This window comes from Uranotaenia lowii, chromosome 3 (genome assembly GCF_029784155.1).
Source record: "Uranotaenia lowii strain MFRU-FL chromosome 3, ASM2978415v1, whole genome shotgun sequence".
Lineage (NCBI taxonomy): Eukaryota > Metazoa > Arthropoda > Insecta > Diptera > Culicidae > Uranotaenia > Uranotaenia lowii.
Window position 1 is genome coordinate 279,394,637 of NC_073693.1, and position 17,452 is coordinate 279,412,088.

At 34.7% G+C, this 17,452-nt stretch overlaps 1 protein-coding gene across 3 annotated transcripts in view; it reads left to right on the forward strand.

The window, feature by feature from the left end:
* LOC129757322 (uncharacterized) overlaps nucleotides 1-17,452 on the forward strand; it is a 49,854-nt gene that overhangs the window by 6,379 nt on the left and 26,023 nt on the right. Inside the window, exons 1-4 of one of the 3 annotated variants that reach the window (XM_055754509.1) lie at nucleotides 1,784-1,863; nucleotides 2,586-3,187; nucleotides 3,305-3,515; nucleotides 6,488-6,577. In XM_055754509.1, the coding sequence (XP_055610484.1) occupies nucleotides 2,762-3,187; nucleotides 3,305-3,515; nucleotides 6,488-6,577 (727 nt within the window). In that variant the 5' untranslated portion in view covers nucleotides 1,784-1,863; nucleotides 2,586-2,761. Of the gene's footprint in view, nucleotides 1-1,783; nucleotides 1,864-2,585; nucleotides 3,188-3,304; nucleotides 3,516-6,487; nucleotides 6,578-17,452 lie in introns of those variants that run through there. The other 2 variants (XM_055754508.1, XM_055754510.1) reach the window with 2 other exon arrangements.

Here is a 17,452-nt window from a genome sequence, read left to right on the forward strand (position 1 = left end):
AACTCTAACTCATTCAAGCTTTTGGACAACTGGAACATCTATATGCAACACCTGTAACGAACCTTTAACTGTTAAGCATTTGATTGCAGAATGTCGAATGTTGACCAGGAAAGAAAAACTAACGGCATCAATCACAACGTTTCCTCTGCTTTGAATCCAAGCAATGAAAAAAAGTTGTTAGATTTTTTGAAAAGTTCTAATTTATTAAGAAAACTGTAATTTAGTGTATTTGTGTATGTATTTGTATTTTTTTTCTCTCAGAGGACGAAGGACTAATATTGGTTAAAATCCTCTATAATAAACTAAATAATAATAATAATAATAATAATAATAATAATAATAATAATAATAATAATTTCTACAGTTTTGCTTCAATTGACTTGAAAATTTGACACAACATTCTTGAAATGTTTTACAATAAGAAAACAAAAAAAATCGATTTTTTTTGAAAGTGTTAGACCCTACACCCCCCCTCCCCCCTTAAAGTTACCATATGCAGTGACTCCAAAAAGAGTACATTGAGTGAGATTATATTTATTTCACAAAAATGTCATAGAAACGAGATCATACACGATATTTTAAGTTCGAGTCATTCAAAAATCTCCAATTAGTTACAAATAATGTATATGAAAATTATTATTATTGTTTTAAAATACTTTTATCCTATAAAAAAATTAAATTTAAGTTTTTCTTTTCGTTTTGGATTGTCTGCGTTCGAAATTATTTGATCATAATTCAGAATTTATTACTCTATCATTTGTTTATTATTTTGTGTCATATATATCCAAGCTGTATGAAGAGCTACAATCCACTGTCAAGTGTATTAAATCGAGTTTTTATATTTTGAATTCCAAATACAAACGTCTGCGTCTCATGGTCACTTACTATTCTATGCTGCCTACTCTTAGCTATAAATTTCTTCTCTAAACTATCACCTAGTTTTCATTTTAAGCGTCAGTCAACCGAGCTATTTAAAGGCTATAAAAAGAGATAATAATAAAATTAAAAAAGGATGGAACAGTTTAAACTTTCCTTCGACAGTTTCGATACAAAAAAAAATCGATTTTGTAATAAACGATCAATATAATCATTTGGGTCCAAATTCCATGTACCAGGTGATCGTTAAAATCGAAAATTCAGAAGGTAGCGTAGGTGATACGGATGATGATCACGCGCAAGTTCCGTAACGATGTATAATGTCCGCTTTTTTTCAAACGCATATGCTCTCGATAGTACGGAATTCCTTTTTGATTCAAACATTAGAGCATAAAGGACACCGGTAACAGTCAAGCTAGGGGCTATGTGTGTTTAAAAAACTGGAAGGACTCGGCAAGAGCGCCAAACTATGAAAGCGACCAAGAGAAGCACTGAAGCGGAAAGTGCACCCTACGCCAACTGCCGGCTACTATTTGAAGGTTTTGATATTGTTGATGTATGTGGCCTATGGTCCCAACATACTTTCAGCTCTGTACTGCTGCGTCGTCTGTAGAGTTCCCTACCGGGGGAGGAATACCAAGAGTCACTGTTTGATCGATACGGCTCGATTGAACACATTCAAATGGTGTGTGCCTTACCGCAGGATATACCTACGTGTCTTTTTTCTGTCGCGGGTTGGGAATCGTCTGCTAGCGGCTAATTGAAGAAAAAAAAACCCATTCAGTTGAAGCCCACAGTCGATCGCCAACGTCGCGTCCCTATGGAGATTAGTGCCTTTTTGGAGCTGCCCGGCAAGGAAGTTGTTTACCTCAACCAGGAAAAGAAAACCAACTTTTGTGAAGCATTTTGTTGTTTTCCAGTCTACCAGTAGTGTTTTGTAGTGACTGCAAGAGCCGGGGTTTAGTACATCGTGTCTAGACGTCCAAGGTGAAATTTATCAAAAATTCATAAGAGTTGGGGCATTTTCAAAGTATGTTTGAAATGCGTTTTAAATATGTGTATTTATACATTGTCGGTTACGCAGTTTGAAAAGAGTTGATTTCTGTGAAAAATTGTTCAACGAGTAGTTTAACGAAAATAGCAAAAGTAAAAAGTTTCAAGCTTATAACACTGGCTGCGCTCATAATGTTCAAGCAATCAGTCATGAGGTAAAAAATGGCTCTGCGCTTAAATCACAGTGGATCAGTGTTAAAATTATAACCTTTCCCTCGTCCCTTACCTGGCTAGAAACGTGGATTATGTCTTCCAGGCACCAAACTCGGGTGAACCAGACAAAAGATTAGTTGCATCGCCATGGAAACTCTGTGGGAGAAATGCAAATGCGCTGGAAAACGTACTCGGAAACAATTTCATTTTGTTTTAGTTTTAGCCCAATTTTTTTATTAAGAAGCAATTGAAATCAAAAACGTAATTTTTGTTTTCATTATTTTCAATGAAAGATGAAACAAGCATGAAAAAAAAAACGGGACATCGTATTCTGAAAGGATTTCCATTTTTTTTTTATCCAAACACAGTTGGAGAGTGGGATTTTTTTTAAATATTAATTTATTTTCAGTGAACTGCGTTTGTCTTTGTACATGAGTTAAGCCAACAATCAAAAATTTTCGAAAGCTGTTTATTTATTGTATTCAATTTCTTTCTATTTTCAGATCGCCTTAAGCTCCAGAACCATGCGGAAGAACTGAAGATCATAATTGAAATTGTTCTGTACCGCACAAAAAATCTACTACATTTTATTAGATATATCCATACTACTCGTAACCAATACAGGGTCCCATTTATAATATTATCTGTGTGTGGAGAAATTGATCCGTACTTTCTTAAAATGGCTACTCGTTTGGCAACGCAGCGTAATTTCATAACCGTAACTCCCATCCCGACAACTGTGGCATCTGCCGCAGCCGTCGAATCCCCGGCTCAGGCTGCCACAACGGGACCCCAACAACAAAGCGATGCATCCGATGGTGGTGAAGATAGCTCCCCGAACTCTACTCCAACATCGACGAACTCAGCAACGCCTGCGACCTCCTCGAATGCGATAACGGCGAACACTACTGTTGTTTCAAGTCCGCTTAAAAATGGAACCGGGAAATCGGCCGCATTAGCTAGCACCCAGGTGGAAACGACCCCTGCTAGCGCAGCATTAAACAACTCAGTCATACCGACAAGTTTGATTGCAAATAATCTAAGCATTGCCAATCTTCTAGGAGCTCAAAATGGGGGACTGGCATTGCAGCAATTAATTCAACAGGTTAGTTTTTAATCTCTGAAAATCCCTAAGTTTGAACATTTTTGCTTAGAATTTATTTGTATCGTTTTTCGATAACTTGACTAAAGTTATAGCTAGAGTAACTCTTTAAATTTGTAGAAAAAAATAGTAATTCATCCCAATGGAACCGTCATCGACATCGTACCTCTGGATGGAGCCGACTCGCCCGAAGATTCAAAGCTGGGAGTTCAAATTGCCGATGGTAGTTCTTCGCCTGCTAGCAGTGGTGAGCAGCATGTTACGGCGCAAGTTGCGGTGGTTCAGGCTCAAAGTCCCACAGATGGTGGTCCACAGTACATCACCGTCACCGGTGAGTAATATTTTCGTTTTTTTTCCTTGAGAATTTGTACTTTTAGCGATAACAGAACGGATCTTGAAATCCACTAGAAATATTAAGGCAATATCGATGTAAAATTGGAATGAGATATACCATGTTCTTTGTGCCGTACAAAAATCTTTTTTGTGCGATTCTGAAAAGAAAAGCACTGACACGTAGCAAAACTTACGTACTTTAAGGGAAAAAATCTAAAGCGAGAAATTTTTCATTGCAACGCCACAAAAACACTAATTTGTAAAATTGTCGGTGTACCCATGGTCGCGCTCGCATATTTTGTTTTTTTTCTGGGATTTTCATCCTATTGGATTATTTTTCCCTACACGCATATTTTGCTTGTTACAATCACAAGTGTACCAATGGCCGCACACGTCTTCTTAAGAGTTTGAACAGTAAATAAAGTATCCATTCTCAGAATATTCTCAGGTAAGGATTTTTATGATTCACACATCAAACACGGATTTGTCTCCATTGTTTGTGAAACTAGTCGGGTGCTGGATTAGTATGAGACACCATTTTTACAAAGCATTATTTTGCCGAAACAATGTTTTCGGTCCCGATTTCGATAAATCATCACACATTCGGCGAGCTGTCCATCCACGAGGAAATTGATCTGATATTGTTTTTAAAAATGGTGTTTTTCATGTATGTTATGCAACCTTTGTGAACTTTTCGAAGAACTTCTCTAGGTTTAACTGTTGATAAATACTAGAAGACTTTCCGTGCGCGGCGATAGAAACATTCAAAAATCAAGTGTACAAATGGCCGCGCACAAAAACATATCCTTTTTTTCACAACAGAACCTTTAAACTGTTCACTTTTATTCAGAAATGATTCATTATTAAGCTACAAATAACTTACGTTCGAAAATTTTCGCCGAGTTGCTCGAATTCAACACAAAAAACTGAATTACAAAAAGGGATCCGCTTAGCTCACTCGCTAAGGACATCAGAAAAAATGGCATCCGGCAAAAACGATGTTTATTATTATTTCTTCCTGATATCAAAAAGCAGAATAAAATTAGCATAGGTATCGGAAAATGCGAAACATAGAAATTTTCATTGTGGAATTTCTGAGAATATAAAGATTAAAATTGAAAGAGCGCGGCCATTGGTGTCGGCTCGGTACACAATTATTTTTGTGTTTCTGACAACAAAATTTACGTTTTATTCCATAAAAAAGCTTGCCAGATTGCCCGATTTTACCCGAACTTGCCCAGCCACTTGACTCACAAAACTCAGTATGGTTTTTTAATGTGACTTAATGACTTAATGGACTACCACCGATGATATGATGCCATGTTTTTTTTTGCCAAAGTTTTAATTTTATGAAGAGATTAATCACCGTAATTCATGTTTGTTACTTAATTCTTCGGCCTTATCGGTTAAAAGTGATGTTATTTTTAGTAAGGACATCTTAAGATTATGAAATTTTATAGACGGATAAGAGTTTGAAAAAATGAAAGATGGTGAAAATGAACGGGTACAATTTTATTTAGAAGCATCGTCATCACATACCAATTTATTATTCGTCACGGGTCTACTTCAGAGTGCAGGACATCACGTTACATCGATAAGACCGATAAATTAAGTAACAAACATAAATACGGTTATTAATCTCTTCTTATTTTAAAAAGGTATTTTTTTATTTTTAGTTTTTGCAGTTCAAGAAAAATAAACATGAAAGACTTTTTGGAAGTCTAAATACCATTCAAAATCTGCTAATGTGTAACGATAAAAAAAGGTTTCAAGTGTATTTTTTTTCTGGATTTTCTTCGACTCATTTCTGGGTTCTGCCAAAATTAGCCCGGATTCTGGGTTAATAATTTTTAAATCAGAATCACATTATGTTTCCCCCCTCTTACTAACTCAAAGTTAGGAAAAATTCCCTCGGTATATAAAAACTTTATAGCTAAAATGCCTTAATAAAACCATTTGTAAAAACAAGAAATCACATGAAAAATTTATATGAAACTACTCACACTATATGATGAATTTGATATTTGGCTTTAAATTCATTTCATTTGGTAAGGAGGGCTTGTGATATAGCTCAGTTAGAAAAGCAGTTGCCTTTAGTGACGATATTCATGAGTTAGAAACAACAACAACATTTGGTAAGGGTTTAACAACATTGTTATGAAAAAGAATATAATAAAATCACACATTAATTAATTTCTGTTTAACAACATAGAAAAAGTTCTATTTATGTGCCTATACATGTAGTCATCATTGACTTTTACATCCCAAAGTACTATTTTAAATGGAAAATCTTCAAAATAAAATCTTCAAAATTCTATCATGAATATAGCTACTTCTGAATGTATTATTCTTTATCAGTACTGTCAAACTGTTACTTTAGCATAATTATAATTTCCAAAGTTTCGATTTGTCAATGAGGTAAGAATACATAACATCATACATCATTGTAAGTCCTTTTATTATGACTCATAAAGCAACTTTAGGTGATACTTGAAAGTACTACACCCGAAACGTGCAGTTCTCATTTCTTTACGGCTAATTACCGTTTGGTTTTTATTTTTCCCTGAAACATTCGCACTTGGGTTGTTTTTTTTTCGTTTTCTTCCGTTCTTGTTATCCTCACCCTATTTACTCCTAAGAAGCCTATTTAATTTCATGCATCGCATTAACTAATTTCGATTCCGTTAATTGCTTTTCGTTTGTTGCTTAATTATAATTAATCTGCCCACGTGCCGACTTGTGAAACATCTTCATTCCATCAACATAAACGCACACACATACACACATCCATACACATACATCTATCGACATTCATACACGTGCATCATCTGGGATGCTTTCTTCGGCTCGTGGAACATCTTCTGTCACCGGCATCACTCAATTGGCGGCGGCGGGTGGGCGATACCTGTTCGAACTGTGTGGTGTGTATGTGTACCTGTTGACAATTGGAATTTCAAAAATATCCTGTAGCAACGGCACCACCAGTTTCGGAATTCACGGAAGCGGACGAGGAAAATGAAGAAGACGTCCGGTCGTATGCCTCGTTGACGGCGATTGACGGTAAGTTATAATGATTTAAGTTTTATTTATTTTTATTTGCTATTATTATTTTTTTTTGTGAACATTCCTAATCATATTGTTTCATATTCATTTTAATACTATTCGTTTAACCTTCACATATTGGCTTAAATTAAACTCTACGAAAGGGTTAATATAACAATCTACTTGTAAATGATTCATAATTTTTTATTACTTTTGAAAAAAAAAATGTTTTTCTGTTGAAACACCGATTTAAATTCTTAGAAAAAAGTACAAAGGACCGGAATTACAGCATCTGTTTTGCGAACGTAACCTTACGTTGAATATTTTGTTTAGAAGTTTAATCCGAAAATAATTACCCAAGGCACAGGGTTACATTCTCATGCGTTTGACTAGGGTCTTCTTGACAATACTAACACGTTTAATGAGTCCTTCAATAACTCCCCCACTATATCTAGAGTGTTCAAATTTATCGAAAGGAAAAACGACCATGAATAGCCTCTCGAGTAAATCGCAATAGCACCATCACAATAAGAAGCTATGTTCATAATGTTGCAACACCGATTCCAAAGGTACGCACGCATGTAAACTTCTGGGTTTTCTCTAAATTTAATTTCTTTCTACACAACTAACTACACCTAGAATAAGGATCCTTACCAAACCAAACCCTGTACACCAACAGACTACCCATCCAATTTACTTTACCAAAAAGGGTCGAGCTGTATCACATCGTCGCAGCAAAACATTTCGCATCAATTAATTAGGATTATGTCCCATCGTTCACTGCTTTTCAGGTACCTACCGGTGCACTTGGAAAGCGAACGGTGCAGAATCAGGGATATCTATCTATCTAGGAACTGAAGATTCACCCTCTCGGTTCAACTTTTTTTTGCTACTATACTCTCTATCGGCTTAAATCCGAGTTCGTTGCTTCATAATGTCTGCACGCACGGACAGAGACAGTGATGATGATGTGCTGATCATTATAATTGAAAAAAGTTTGATACGACTGATCTCCTGCAGCGTTCGTTGCTGAGTCGATGTAGGGTAACCAAATGTTGTTAGTGTAACAGCATGTTTAAAAATTCACATTAAATGTTGATTGTTCAGAAATCTTGCCAACATCCTCTTGTACCATAATTTTATTTTCAAATTTTCTAATGCATCTACTGCATCTTTTATTTCCTTCAGAGATCTACAGAAATTTTAAATTAGATTCCCAAAGTTCATTCTAGCTCATAAGGGTAATATTAAAATATTATAATTGGTACATCAATCTGTTCAGAATAAAAACCTGCTAGAGGGATGGAAGTTATCCATGGCCGGACAATCTTGATTTTTCGAAAACGCATTATCTTAACAAAATTAGCAGCCTTATACTGCCGTTCCAAGCAAGACTACTGTCCCATGTGACTATTGGGTAATTTTCACTTTTTTGTTGGAAACGATCTCTTTTAGTGTTAACTATCGAATAAAAACACAAACAAGTATACTTTGTTCCGAACTTATACGAAATTTTCATCAAAGTGGTTGTCTCTATGTTGATAGTTCTACGCAAGAATGTCACACTAGGGAAAATTCTATAAAAATGCAAATTTTATCAAAAAATTCTCTTAACATGAGTTTAAACTGTTAAATTTAATGTTATTCACTGAAAAGAACACTAAAATAGAGGGTCGAGGAGGAGCGAGTAGCCTTGAGTGTTTTATTCAGAGAAATTTTCACAAAACACATTTCGGTAGGCACTACTTACAGGATCCATACTAAATTGTACATTTTTATAAATAAAGAGGAACGTTTTTCTCAAATTACGGCTTAACTTGAGTTTTTGGGAAAAAAAAAACTATACGAGCTTTTCAAATGATAGAAAAATTGTAGCCGTGTGACAGTTTTTCGTAGAACTAGCATCGGTAAGCATTCTGATTCTACGCAAAAGTGTCACACGGAGCATTTTTGGCTCCAATTTGCTGTTTTTTTTGTAGGAAATTGTAAAATGATTAACTTGAACTGTTCACTACGAAAAAACTGTCGGTCAATTTTTCGTTTCAGAGAAAAATTGGAAACATAGCTGATATTTCAATCGCGTTTTTCTCGTTTGCACGTTTTTCCACATGGGACAGTCTTGTTTGGAACGGCAGTATATGGTTCAAAGAGATGGTAATTCAATCTGTAAAGGTAAACCAATGACAGCAATGGAAAGCTTTTGCCTAGAAGGACGGAGAGGATCGCCTACTTTGCATTTGTATTGTGATGATATTTTTCGGATTATAAAGGGTGAATTTCACAATAACGGTTATTTTTCGATTACAGTACATTTAAAATTAAAAATTAAAAAAAATGTGATTTGTCTACGACCGGACTCCATACTTTTGCCTATGACCAGACAACAAATATTCAAAATTGATTGGGCCTCGGAGAAACTATAAATTTTTCTGTCCGCTCATAGACAATTTTCTCTAGTATTTTTCGAATTTAAAAATTCTTTATTCTGATTTGTCATTACGTAGTATAAAACAAAATGTAAACAAACAGTTTTATTACGAAAAAATACAAAAACTGATATAAACTAGATGCAACTTATTTCCATTTAAAATATTTGTAGCCTAGACAACATATTCTATATGTGGAAAACAAATTTGAAATTTGTTTTGATAACTTTTGCAGCAGTTGTCAGTGAATTCTTAAGATGTTTCATACGATGTAATGAAAGCTCGCACGAGATATGAATCGGATGTTCATTATAAAAATAATTCCATACCCACAAGACCTGATCAAGTGTCCGACCATAGACAACACTTTTGAAGTTGAGTGAAAACTAACATGATATGATTTATGTTATCACGTCAACATAATGTTAGTTAATTTTGTTCTAATATAGTTTTGTGTTCATAATGTTGATACTTTTCTAATCTAATATTTACAAAAATATATTTTTGAAATTATTGCTTAAAAAAATGTTCCGGAAATCAATCATTTTCGATCAGCCATGCTTCACTGCATTCAGAGCCAAAAAATCGAAGTAGTCAATTTTTCCACTCTAACAAAATCATATAAACAATCATGCATGACAACGATGCTGTTGTATTTGATACATTTGCACAAAACATGATGTGGTAAAGAAAGACGCAGACTATCAGCAACGAACGTCTCGATGGTGATTGCCTTCCTTGATGGTTTTCAACCTTCTAGGATCACAACTGATATGTATCAGTTCTGAGAGATGTGTAAAGGTTACAACATGATTTTTAATTTTTCTGCTTTGCGTAGAACAACAAAATCATTATTAAGTAACCGCAATGAACTGTCCTGCATGTGCTACGGCTTTTTTCAACATGTGGTCCTGGTATTTCGTCATATTTTCCTTCTGATACATTCATGATCGTCTATCAATAGCGAACATTATAAACAATGATGCGAGGTTAGACGTGAATGAACGATTGTGGGAGCGTCGTTAAAAATGTATCATCAAGTGTGTCGATCACCATCGATTAACCACGTGACGAATAGCAACGGTAGCCCCCGATGGGGCATGGTATATTATTATGTATCTAGTTAGTGTTTATGTTCGACAAATATTCTACGAATGCTTTTACCACGTGCGTATCACAGCACTCGGAGGTTTACGTATTCTAGCTTGAAACGAATCCTGATTGCTTTTCTTGAGCGATTTTCCGAACATTGCTTAAAAACCTTATGTTTCCGATATTAGTCAACTTCCCCCTATATAGGTTTTGAAATATATATTTTTCCTCTCGAACCGTACACGGCTGATAACTATCATTTAAGCTTTTCACATGATTGTGATTTCATACACTGCCGGCCAAAAGTTTGGGATCACCCGCTAAAAAACATGCAAATTTTGATCGTTCATCTCTCAGCCGTCTTAGGACATATTGCAAATCTTCTGATCTCATTTGAAAGATAATGAGCAATAGCTATTTCGGCGGTATTTTGCCAATAAATAATGTTTTAGTTTTTCACCTAAAACTTAACCTAAAGTTAGAACATTTTCGAAAAATTGCATTCAATATTCAAAGCCAATCATCTCGCGATAGGGTGAACCAAATTTCAAAATTTGAGTTGCATTAGAATCCTTATTCTATACTTCTCAAAACACAATCAAAAAATTGTGAGCAAAAATTTAAGAATGTACTTTCAATTAATAAAATAGACATTTAAGTTATCGTCCAAAAGTTTGGGATCACCCCTCAGTATGGTGTATCGGCCAAAAACATGAAAACTTATCTCATTCATATCTTTCTCATCTAACATCGTATTTCAGGTCTGAAAGGTGCATTTGAAAGCTTAGGAATTGTTGTTTTTTATAAATTCATACAAAAATTATATTTTAAAGTGATAACCATGAAAAATTAACCTGAAATTAATTGTTTTTTGAAAATTCACACTTATAATTGTGAATTTTTTATGGTTATGGATTTAAAATATAATTTTTTAATGAATTTATGAAAAAACAAAATTCCTGAGCTTTCAAATGCACCCTTCAGATCTGCAATACGATGTTAGATGAGAAAGATATGAATGAGATAAATTTGCATGTTTTTAAAAGAATGATCCCAAACTTTTGGCCGATACACCATACTAGGGGTGATCCCAAACTTTTGGACGATAACTTAAGTGTCTATTTTATTAATTAATAGTACATTCTTAAATTTTTGCTCACAATTTTTTGATTGTGTTTTGAGAAGTATAGAATAAGGATTCTAATGCAACTCAAATTTTGAAATTTGGTCCACCCTATCTCAAGATGATCGGCTTTGAATATTGAATGCGATTTTTTGAAAATGTTCTAACTTTAGGTTGAGTTTTAGGTGCAAAACTAAAACATTATTTATGGGCAAAATACCTCCGAAATAGCTATTGCTCATTATCTTTCAAATGAGATCAGAAGATTTGCAATATGTCCTAAGACGGCTGAGATATCAACGATCACAATTTGCATGTGTTTCAGAGGGTGATCCCAAACTTTTGGCCGGCAGTGTATATTTCAATAAGTGAATTAACTTAATGTAAACTTTTTTAATGGATTTCGAAAATATTTCGTCTTTTTACCATAACTTCAGTGTGTAATCAGTTCATGCTTCATAGCACGGGTTGCATCTTTAACAACAGATTTAATTTGTGTGTGCATTAAGGTTGCCGAAAAAAAATCTGTGATTTTGAGAGAAAAAGTTCTGACTTTCTGTGATTTTAAACAGAAATTCTGTGATGGTTTTCTGTTATGGAAATAGCATAAATTTCTTTAAAAAGTCATGAAGAAACATTTTATTTGAGAAAAATTAATTAACATTACCAATCTGATATGCATTTAGAAAAAAAATTGAAATCCAAGATTTAAATATATTGACATATAATCCATAATTTTGAAAATGTGTACAAAATTCGTGTGTGAATCTGTGAAATCTGAGTATATTTCTAAAATTCTTTGTTCTGTGACAAAGATTCTGTGATGAAAAATTGCTCAAAATAATGTGAAATTATAGATTTTTCTGTTATTTCCGCAGCCTTGGTGTGCATATAATCACGACACAAGCCCTGTCCAACAACCAACATGTATTGAAAAGTTGCTCCGGTGCGAAAGTAACCCTAATTATCCGCAGGTATTCCCATCCTCAGTGGACGGTATGAAGTGTCTTGATTCGCAGAAGAGAACCATCAACAACATCATCACCATCCAAAGTGTTCCACATCAGTGCACCTCTGTGGGAAGGATTGATACAAATCCCAGGAGCGGCAGCGCGGCGTGTACCGTGACGTGTACCGTTGAATCGATTGAATGGCAAGGCGGACAGCAAAGACCAGCCCGCCAGCCGTTCGGGGGTTGTTCTTTCAGTTCAGACACCCTCCGTAAAGTTCCCTGTCAGGAATCACCTTCTCACCTGATGCGATGTTTGATGCTGTGTTTGGCACGTGCTCGGTACCGGTGTATCTCACTGGACGCGCTCTGTATGTCAGCAGTAGGACACGTGTTAATATTTTCTTCATTTTGAAACTTGAAATGTTTCAATAAATCGAAATGCTTTCAAATATATTCAGGAATTTCCGAGGTTAGCTATACGTTTGACACAAAGGTAATCCAACATATTGGACAAAAAAAAACATCAAAGCGAAACTTCTTGAAGATATTTCTTCGGAATGGCAAAATATTTCGCATTGTTCGAAATTCACAGCCATATACGGCTTTCTGCGATAGATAGCTTTAAACAGCTGGGGTACAATGAGAATGCCTTTTGTTAGTGAATCGCGAAAAATCATGATCATTTTATCAGCAGATCTAGGTTTTCTCCTAAATTTTCTTCTATTGCATTTAGAAAAAGGCCAGCTGATGTTTTTCTCAGGTATAGACGAAGCTTTTTGTCCTGTGTTGGGCTCATCGATGAATTGATAGCAGTTTAAAAGACGCTTGTTATTCCGCAAGCGCTGTGGTTAGGGAAAATGACCCTTGCTTGCTAGAACATATGAATTGATTCTCAAAAAATCGAGAGAACTTGGAAGGAGGTACATTTTGAAGATAACAATTTCATTGAATCAAGTGCTGTTCATTAGACCATTTGACGACTATTATCGAACCACGGACATCGCGCATCGGAAATATCTCCGGTCGAAAATATCCTAAAAATTAAAATGCATCCTTTGCTAACCATGCCTCGAGGATAAAACAAACTCTAAGATTTCTCAAACCATTAGATGGAATCGATAAACAAGTTTTAATTAGTTGCCCGGCGCTTCTCATGCTTTCTCAGTTTTTCGCTGAGGGTAAGGGGGTTACACCGAGCGTCGTCGTCGAAAACATATCTGTACAGTCAAAATGTTTTGATTTATTTTTCTGTTTTGTTGTTGTTGTTCCCATTAAGGACACAAACACCGACCAGAAAAGGTGAAACCGTATCAATTTCACCCTCAACGAGGGGTTGTTGACTACAACGGTCCAGCAATTTTCGCTATCGTTTGATGATGCTGAATGATAAAAGCAGCAAAGACCGCTGACATGATACCGTAGAAAAGTTTATGGGATTATTACCGGTTCCTTTTCCCTGACGTTCTGATGGTTGTTTTGAGAGATGTGCGGTGTGTTGTACATTAACGCACCCGCCTTTCGGGCACGTGCGATAATTTGAGAATTAGAATCAAAAGACAAGTGAGTGAGATTCGCTGTCAAAAATGAATATCTTTGAGAACCTCAAGTTGATACACTAGTTACTTGAATCATCCTATCACAGTCAATGAATACTCTTTTTTTCTGATAAAAATCAATCCAGTAATTGGAATTCTGAACATTCCACAATAGTAATAATGACGTATTCGTAAGTAATGTGATGAACTGAACAAATCAAACCAGATACCTGATGAAATCATAATAAATTATAATAAGAGAGTTTAAGAGAGAATGTTTAGCCAGGTAATTGCAAGCTTAATTAAATAAATTAATAATTTAAAATAAACTTACTTATTGTAAAGAACGATGACTGGATGGAGCCCGTTTTCAACCTAGAGACAAACCATATAATATCAATGATAGGGACGAGTGAGAGTCAGGTGGGCCTGCGGTTTCCTCCCAGATCGATTAAATTCTTCACTGATGGGTCAAAAATGGATAATTGAACTGGGGAAGGGGTGTTCAGACCTAGACTCAGGATCTTAATTCGCAATGGAAACTGGTCAACAGTATTCCAAGCAGAAGTTCAAGCAATTCTAGAATGCAACTTATAGACTGTTTCGAAAATTATAAATAAACTTTCTTTCTTAAATAAAAGAAACCATGATTTAAAAAAAAAACATTTTATTTTATTTTCAAACATACTGCAAAATAGTGTTTTCTTTCAATTTAAAATTAATTTAGCATTATCAGCTTCAGCACAGTGCTGTTTTCGACCATTTTTACCACTTTAGGCCAATCTTTCTTTAATGTTTCAACACTGTACGCTAGTTTCATGTTTCTATATGTTGTTGACTTATGTACGCATCATATGCTTCTTTTCTTCAACAAACTCAACAAAATATACTATTACATAATTAACCCTCATCCGCATTAGATTTCCTTACGCTAATCAGCACTAGGAGTGTCAATTTGACACTACAAGCTTAAATCGTTATAACTTTTGGCGTGTTCAACCGATCTAAACAAAACTTATATCAATAGAAACCTTGTAACGTCAGTAAAATATGTTAAGAACATTTTATATATTTTAAGCTACTAGTTTGCTCATTATTCAGCATGAAAGAAAAAAAAATCCGAAAAAATATGCCTCAGGAAAACTGATGTAGTTCATATATTACACGTCCAAAAAAATATTTGCCGTATGCATATGAAAGCTGAAGTTAATGTCTACATCATGGAGCCAAGAAATATATTTTTTTTTATTTTTTTTTAATGGAAGGGTCACCAAAACTTCAAAAAAGTGGTCTTAAAAACCTACTTTTCATTCGATTGCTAGTAAAAACTGTTTGAGCGATGGTAGAGCTTTTAAAAAAATATGACTAACAAATTTTTTAATTCTAACATTTTGTTGTCTTTAGATTTTTGATGCAACAAAAATTGAATTTACTGGAATTTTTCAAAGTTGACTACTTTGCGCGATTTGTTTACAAATTTAATTTTCATCTGTTTTTGTGATCCACTGTCGGGTTGTACCCGGATTTTCAGTGCTTTTTCTTTGTTTGGAGTCCAAACTTTCGACCAATAAAAAGTATATTCATAAGAATGCAAATTAAATCTACATTCTAGTGAGGTGCAACAATTCACGCTGTGAGATTTCACAAAAATATAAAAATTATAAACGTAAAATCATTCCTGAATTTCTAGAACCACAAGCAGCGCGTCCAGCAGAACGTGTTTGTTTGCTCTCCGAGCAGGTACGGTGGGTGGTGATTTGGGCAGAGAGCCAAGCCGAGAGAAGAAATAATGATCATGGGTTACAACATGAATTATGAAATTACAGTTTTGAGTCAACTCATAAACTTTGCATGTTATTTGACCAATTGGGATATGTTGGCCCACGATTCTCCACCATTTTTCAAAATCCAAAAAAAAAAAACTTCTGTGTGGCAGCGGCCTAGAGAATACTGCCACTGGGATACTGGTCCATGTCATACAAGGCGACTTATCCAGTACTTCTCAGATACGTTTATCTCATATTTCGGTCTATTGGAAATCAATGAGATTGTATCTGGGAGGGGGAGAAATAAGGTTAAGGTTAATTATAACATGCAAAGTTCAGAATTGTTTTCAGTTAGAAATTGTGCTAGCCAAGGTTTTGAATCTGAATCGGGTTTGAATTCTTGCTTGTATTTTTGAACTTAAGAACTTATTTTCTCTCGGGGAGGATATGCCAATAGTGAGTATTGCCATACATGCAGTTGCACAAGCTGTATTCTTCCATATTTATTTTCTTGTTTTGCCAATTTAGAAAATGATCTATTATTTAAAAAACTCTTTGTTTTCCTGGTAACTCTTTCAATAAATCTCAATCACTTTTATGTACACATCGCTTACAGCCCATTGGGATTTTTTTGTTTTGTTTTTGGCAATTTGCTAATATTGACCAAGTTTAAATCTTACAAATATTTGATCAACCTCAGTAATATTTGTGACATCGAATAAATTCTTCGTATTTTTTGTCCTTGTATTAACACAAGAGTCCAGTGCCTTCTATCTTCAGTGTGGTAACAACCTTTTGTGGAAGTAAATGGCCTTTCAGAAATAGATATTTAATTAAAAAAAATCCGACATGGTACTTTAATCATGCAAACCGTACAAATGTCGTTTTAACGGAACAAATGTTCAAAAATATGTTTTTGGTTTAGGTAGCCGAAAGGATTTCAAATTTCTCATTGTATCTAGTAGGAAATCAAAAATAATATCACATGTCGATAATTATACCTATTTTACCCTATATGTGTAACTTCTCTTGTATTGACACATGTGAAAAGTTCAATTTAGCTTTAGATTGGTTAAATGTACGGTTTAGAAGAGTTGAATTTCCTCTCATTTCATATTCTGATGATTCGTTATCATACGCCAGTCCTGGTTCTGGAATCTACTGCACTAGTTTCGTGCAATCGCATGTGCTTTCGCAAATGTTGCTTGAATAAAAAAAAAATGTTCAAAACTACTTGTTACTGTACAGATAGCCAAAGGGCTTTAAAATTGCTTCTCACGTCCAGTTTATAAGTATATCGCAAGGTAATAAAGAAAAACCTGCTTATGCACTCTTCAAAGCCGCATTTTATTTATTTATAGTCTTTGACCGTGAAGTCATACAGACTTAATAAATGTTTTAAATTTCCCTTTAAAGAAACTCATAGTAGTTATATCCAGAGCACTAATTAGTCTGTAAAAAAAACTTTGTATAATGAATCTCCTATTTGGTTTAACTATGATTCCGAGGTAGTAGGTACTACCTATATTTCCCTTCCACCTAGTGTGTGATTGCCCTTTTTTGGCTGACTACATTTCATTTGAATGTCTGAATTTAAGTAAGAAATTTGTAAAGAAAAATTATTTCAAATGTTATTTTAAAAAGCGTGAATGCTTGAAACCCTATGTGGATAGGCTAAATGCCAACTTGAATCAGATCTTTTATATGTCTTCACTGTAGCATCCTGGTTAGAGCATTCTCTGATGATTGTAAAATCAAATATCCTCAAATAATTTATGAAATATTCTTTTCAACTTATATGCAACTGTCTCTCGTCCGCTTTACAACTTTTCTGTACTCTGCCTATCTTGTAATAATTGAATTGAATTCTATGAATTTAAACGAAAGTAACATTTTGTCATTCTTTACCCTGTATGAGCTTTTTTTTACTTTTATTAGAGACTTTTTAAACACTGAGTGCTCATTCGAGTCTTGTATGAGCTTTATTGCTTAAAAAATC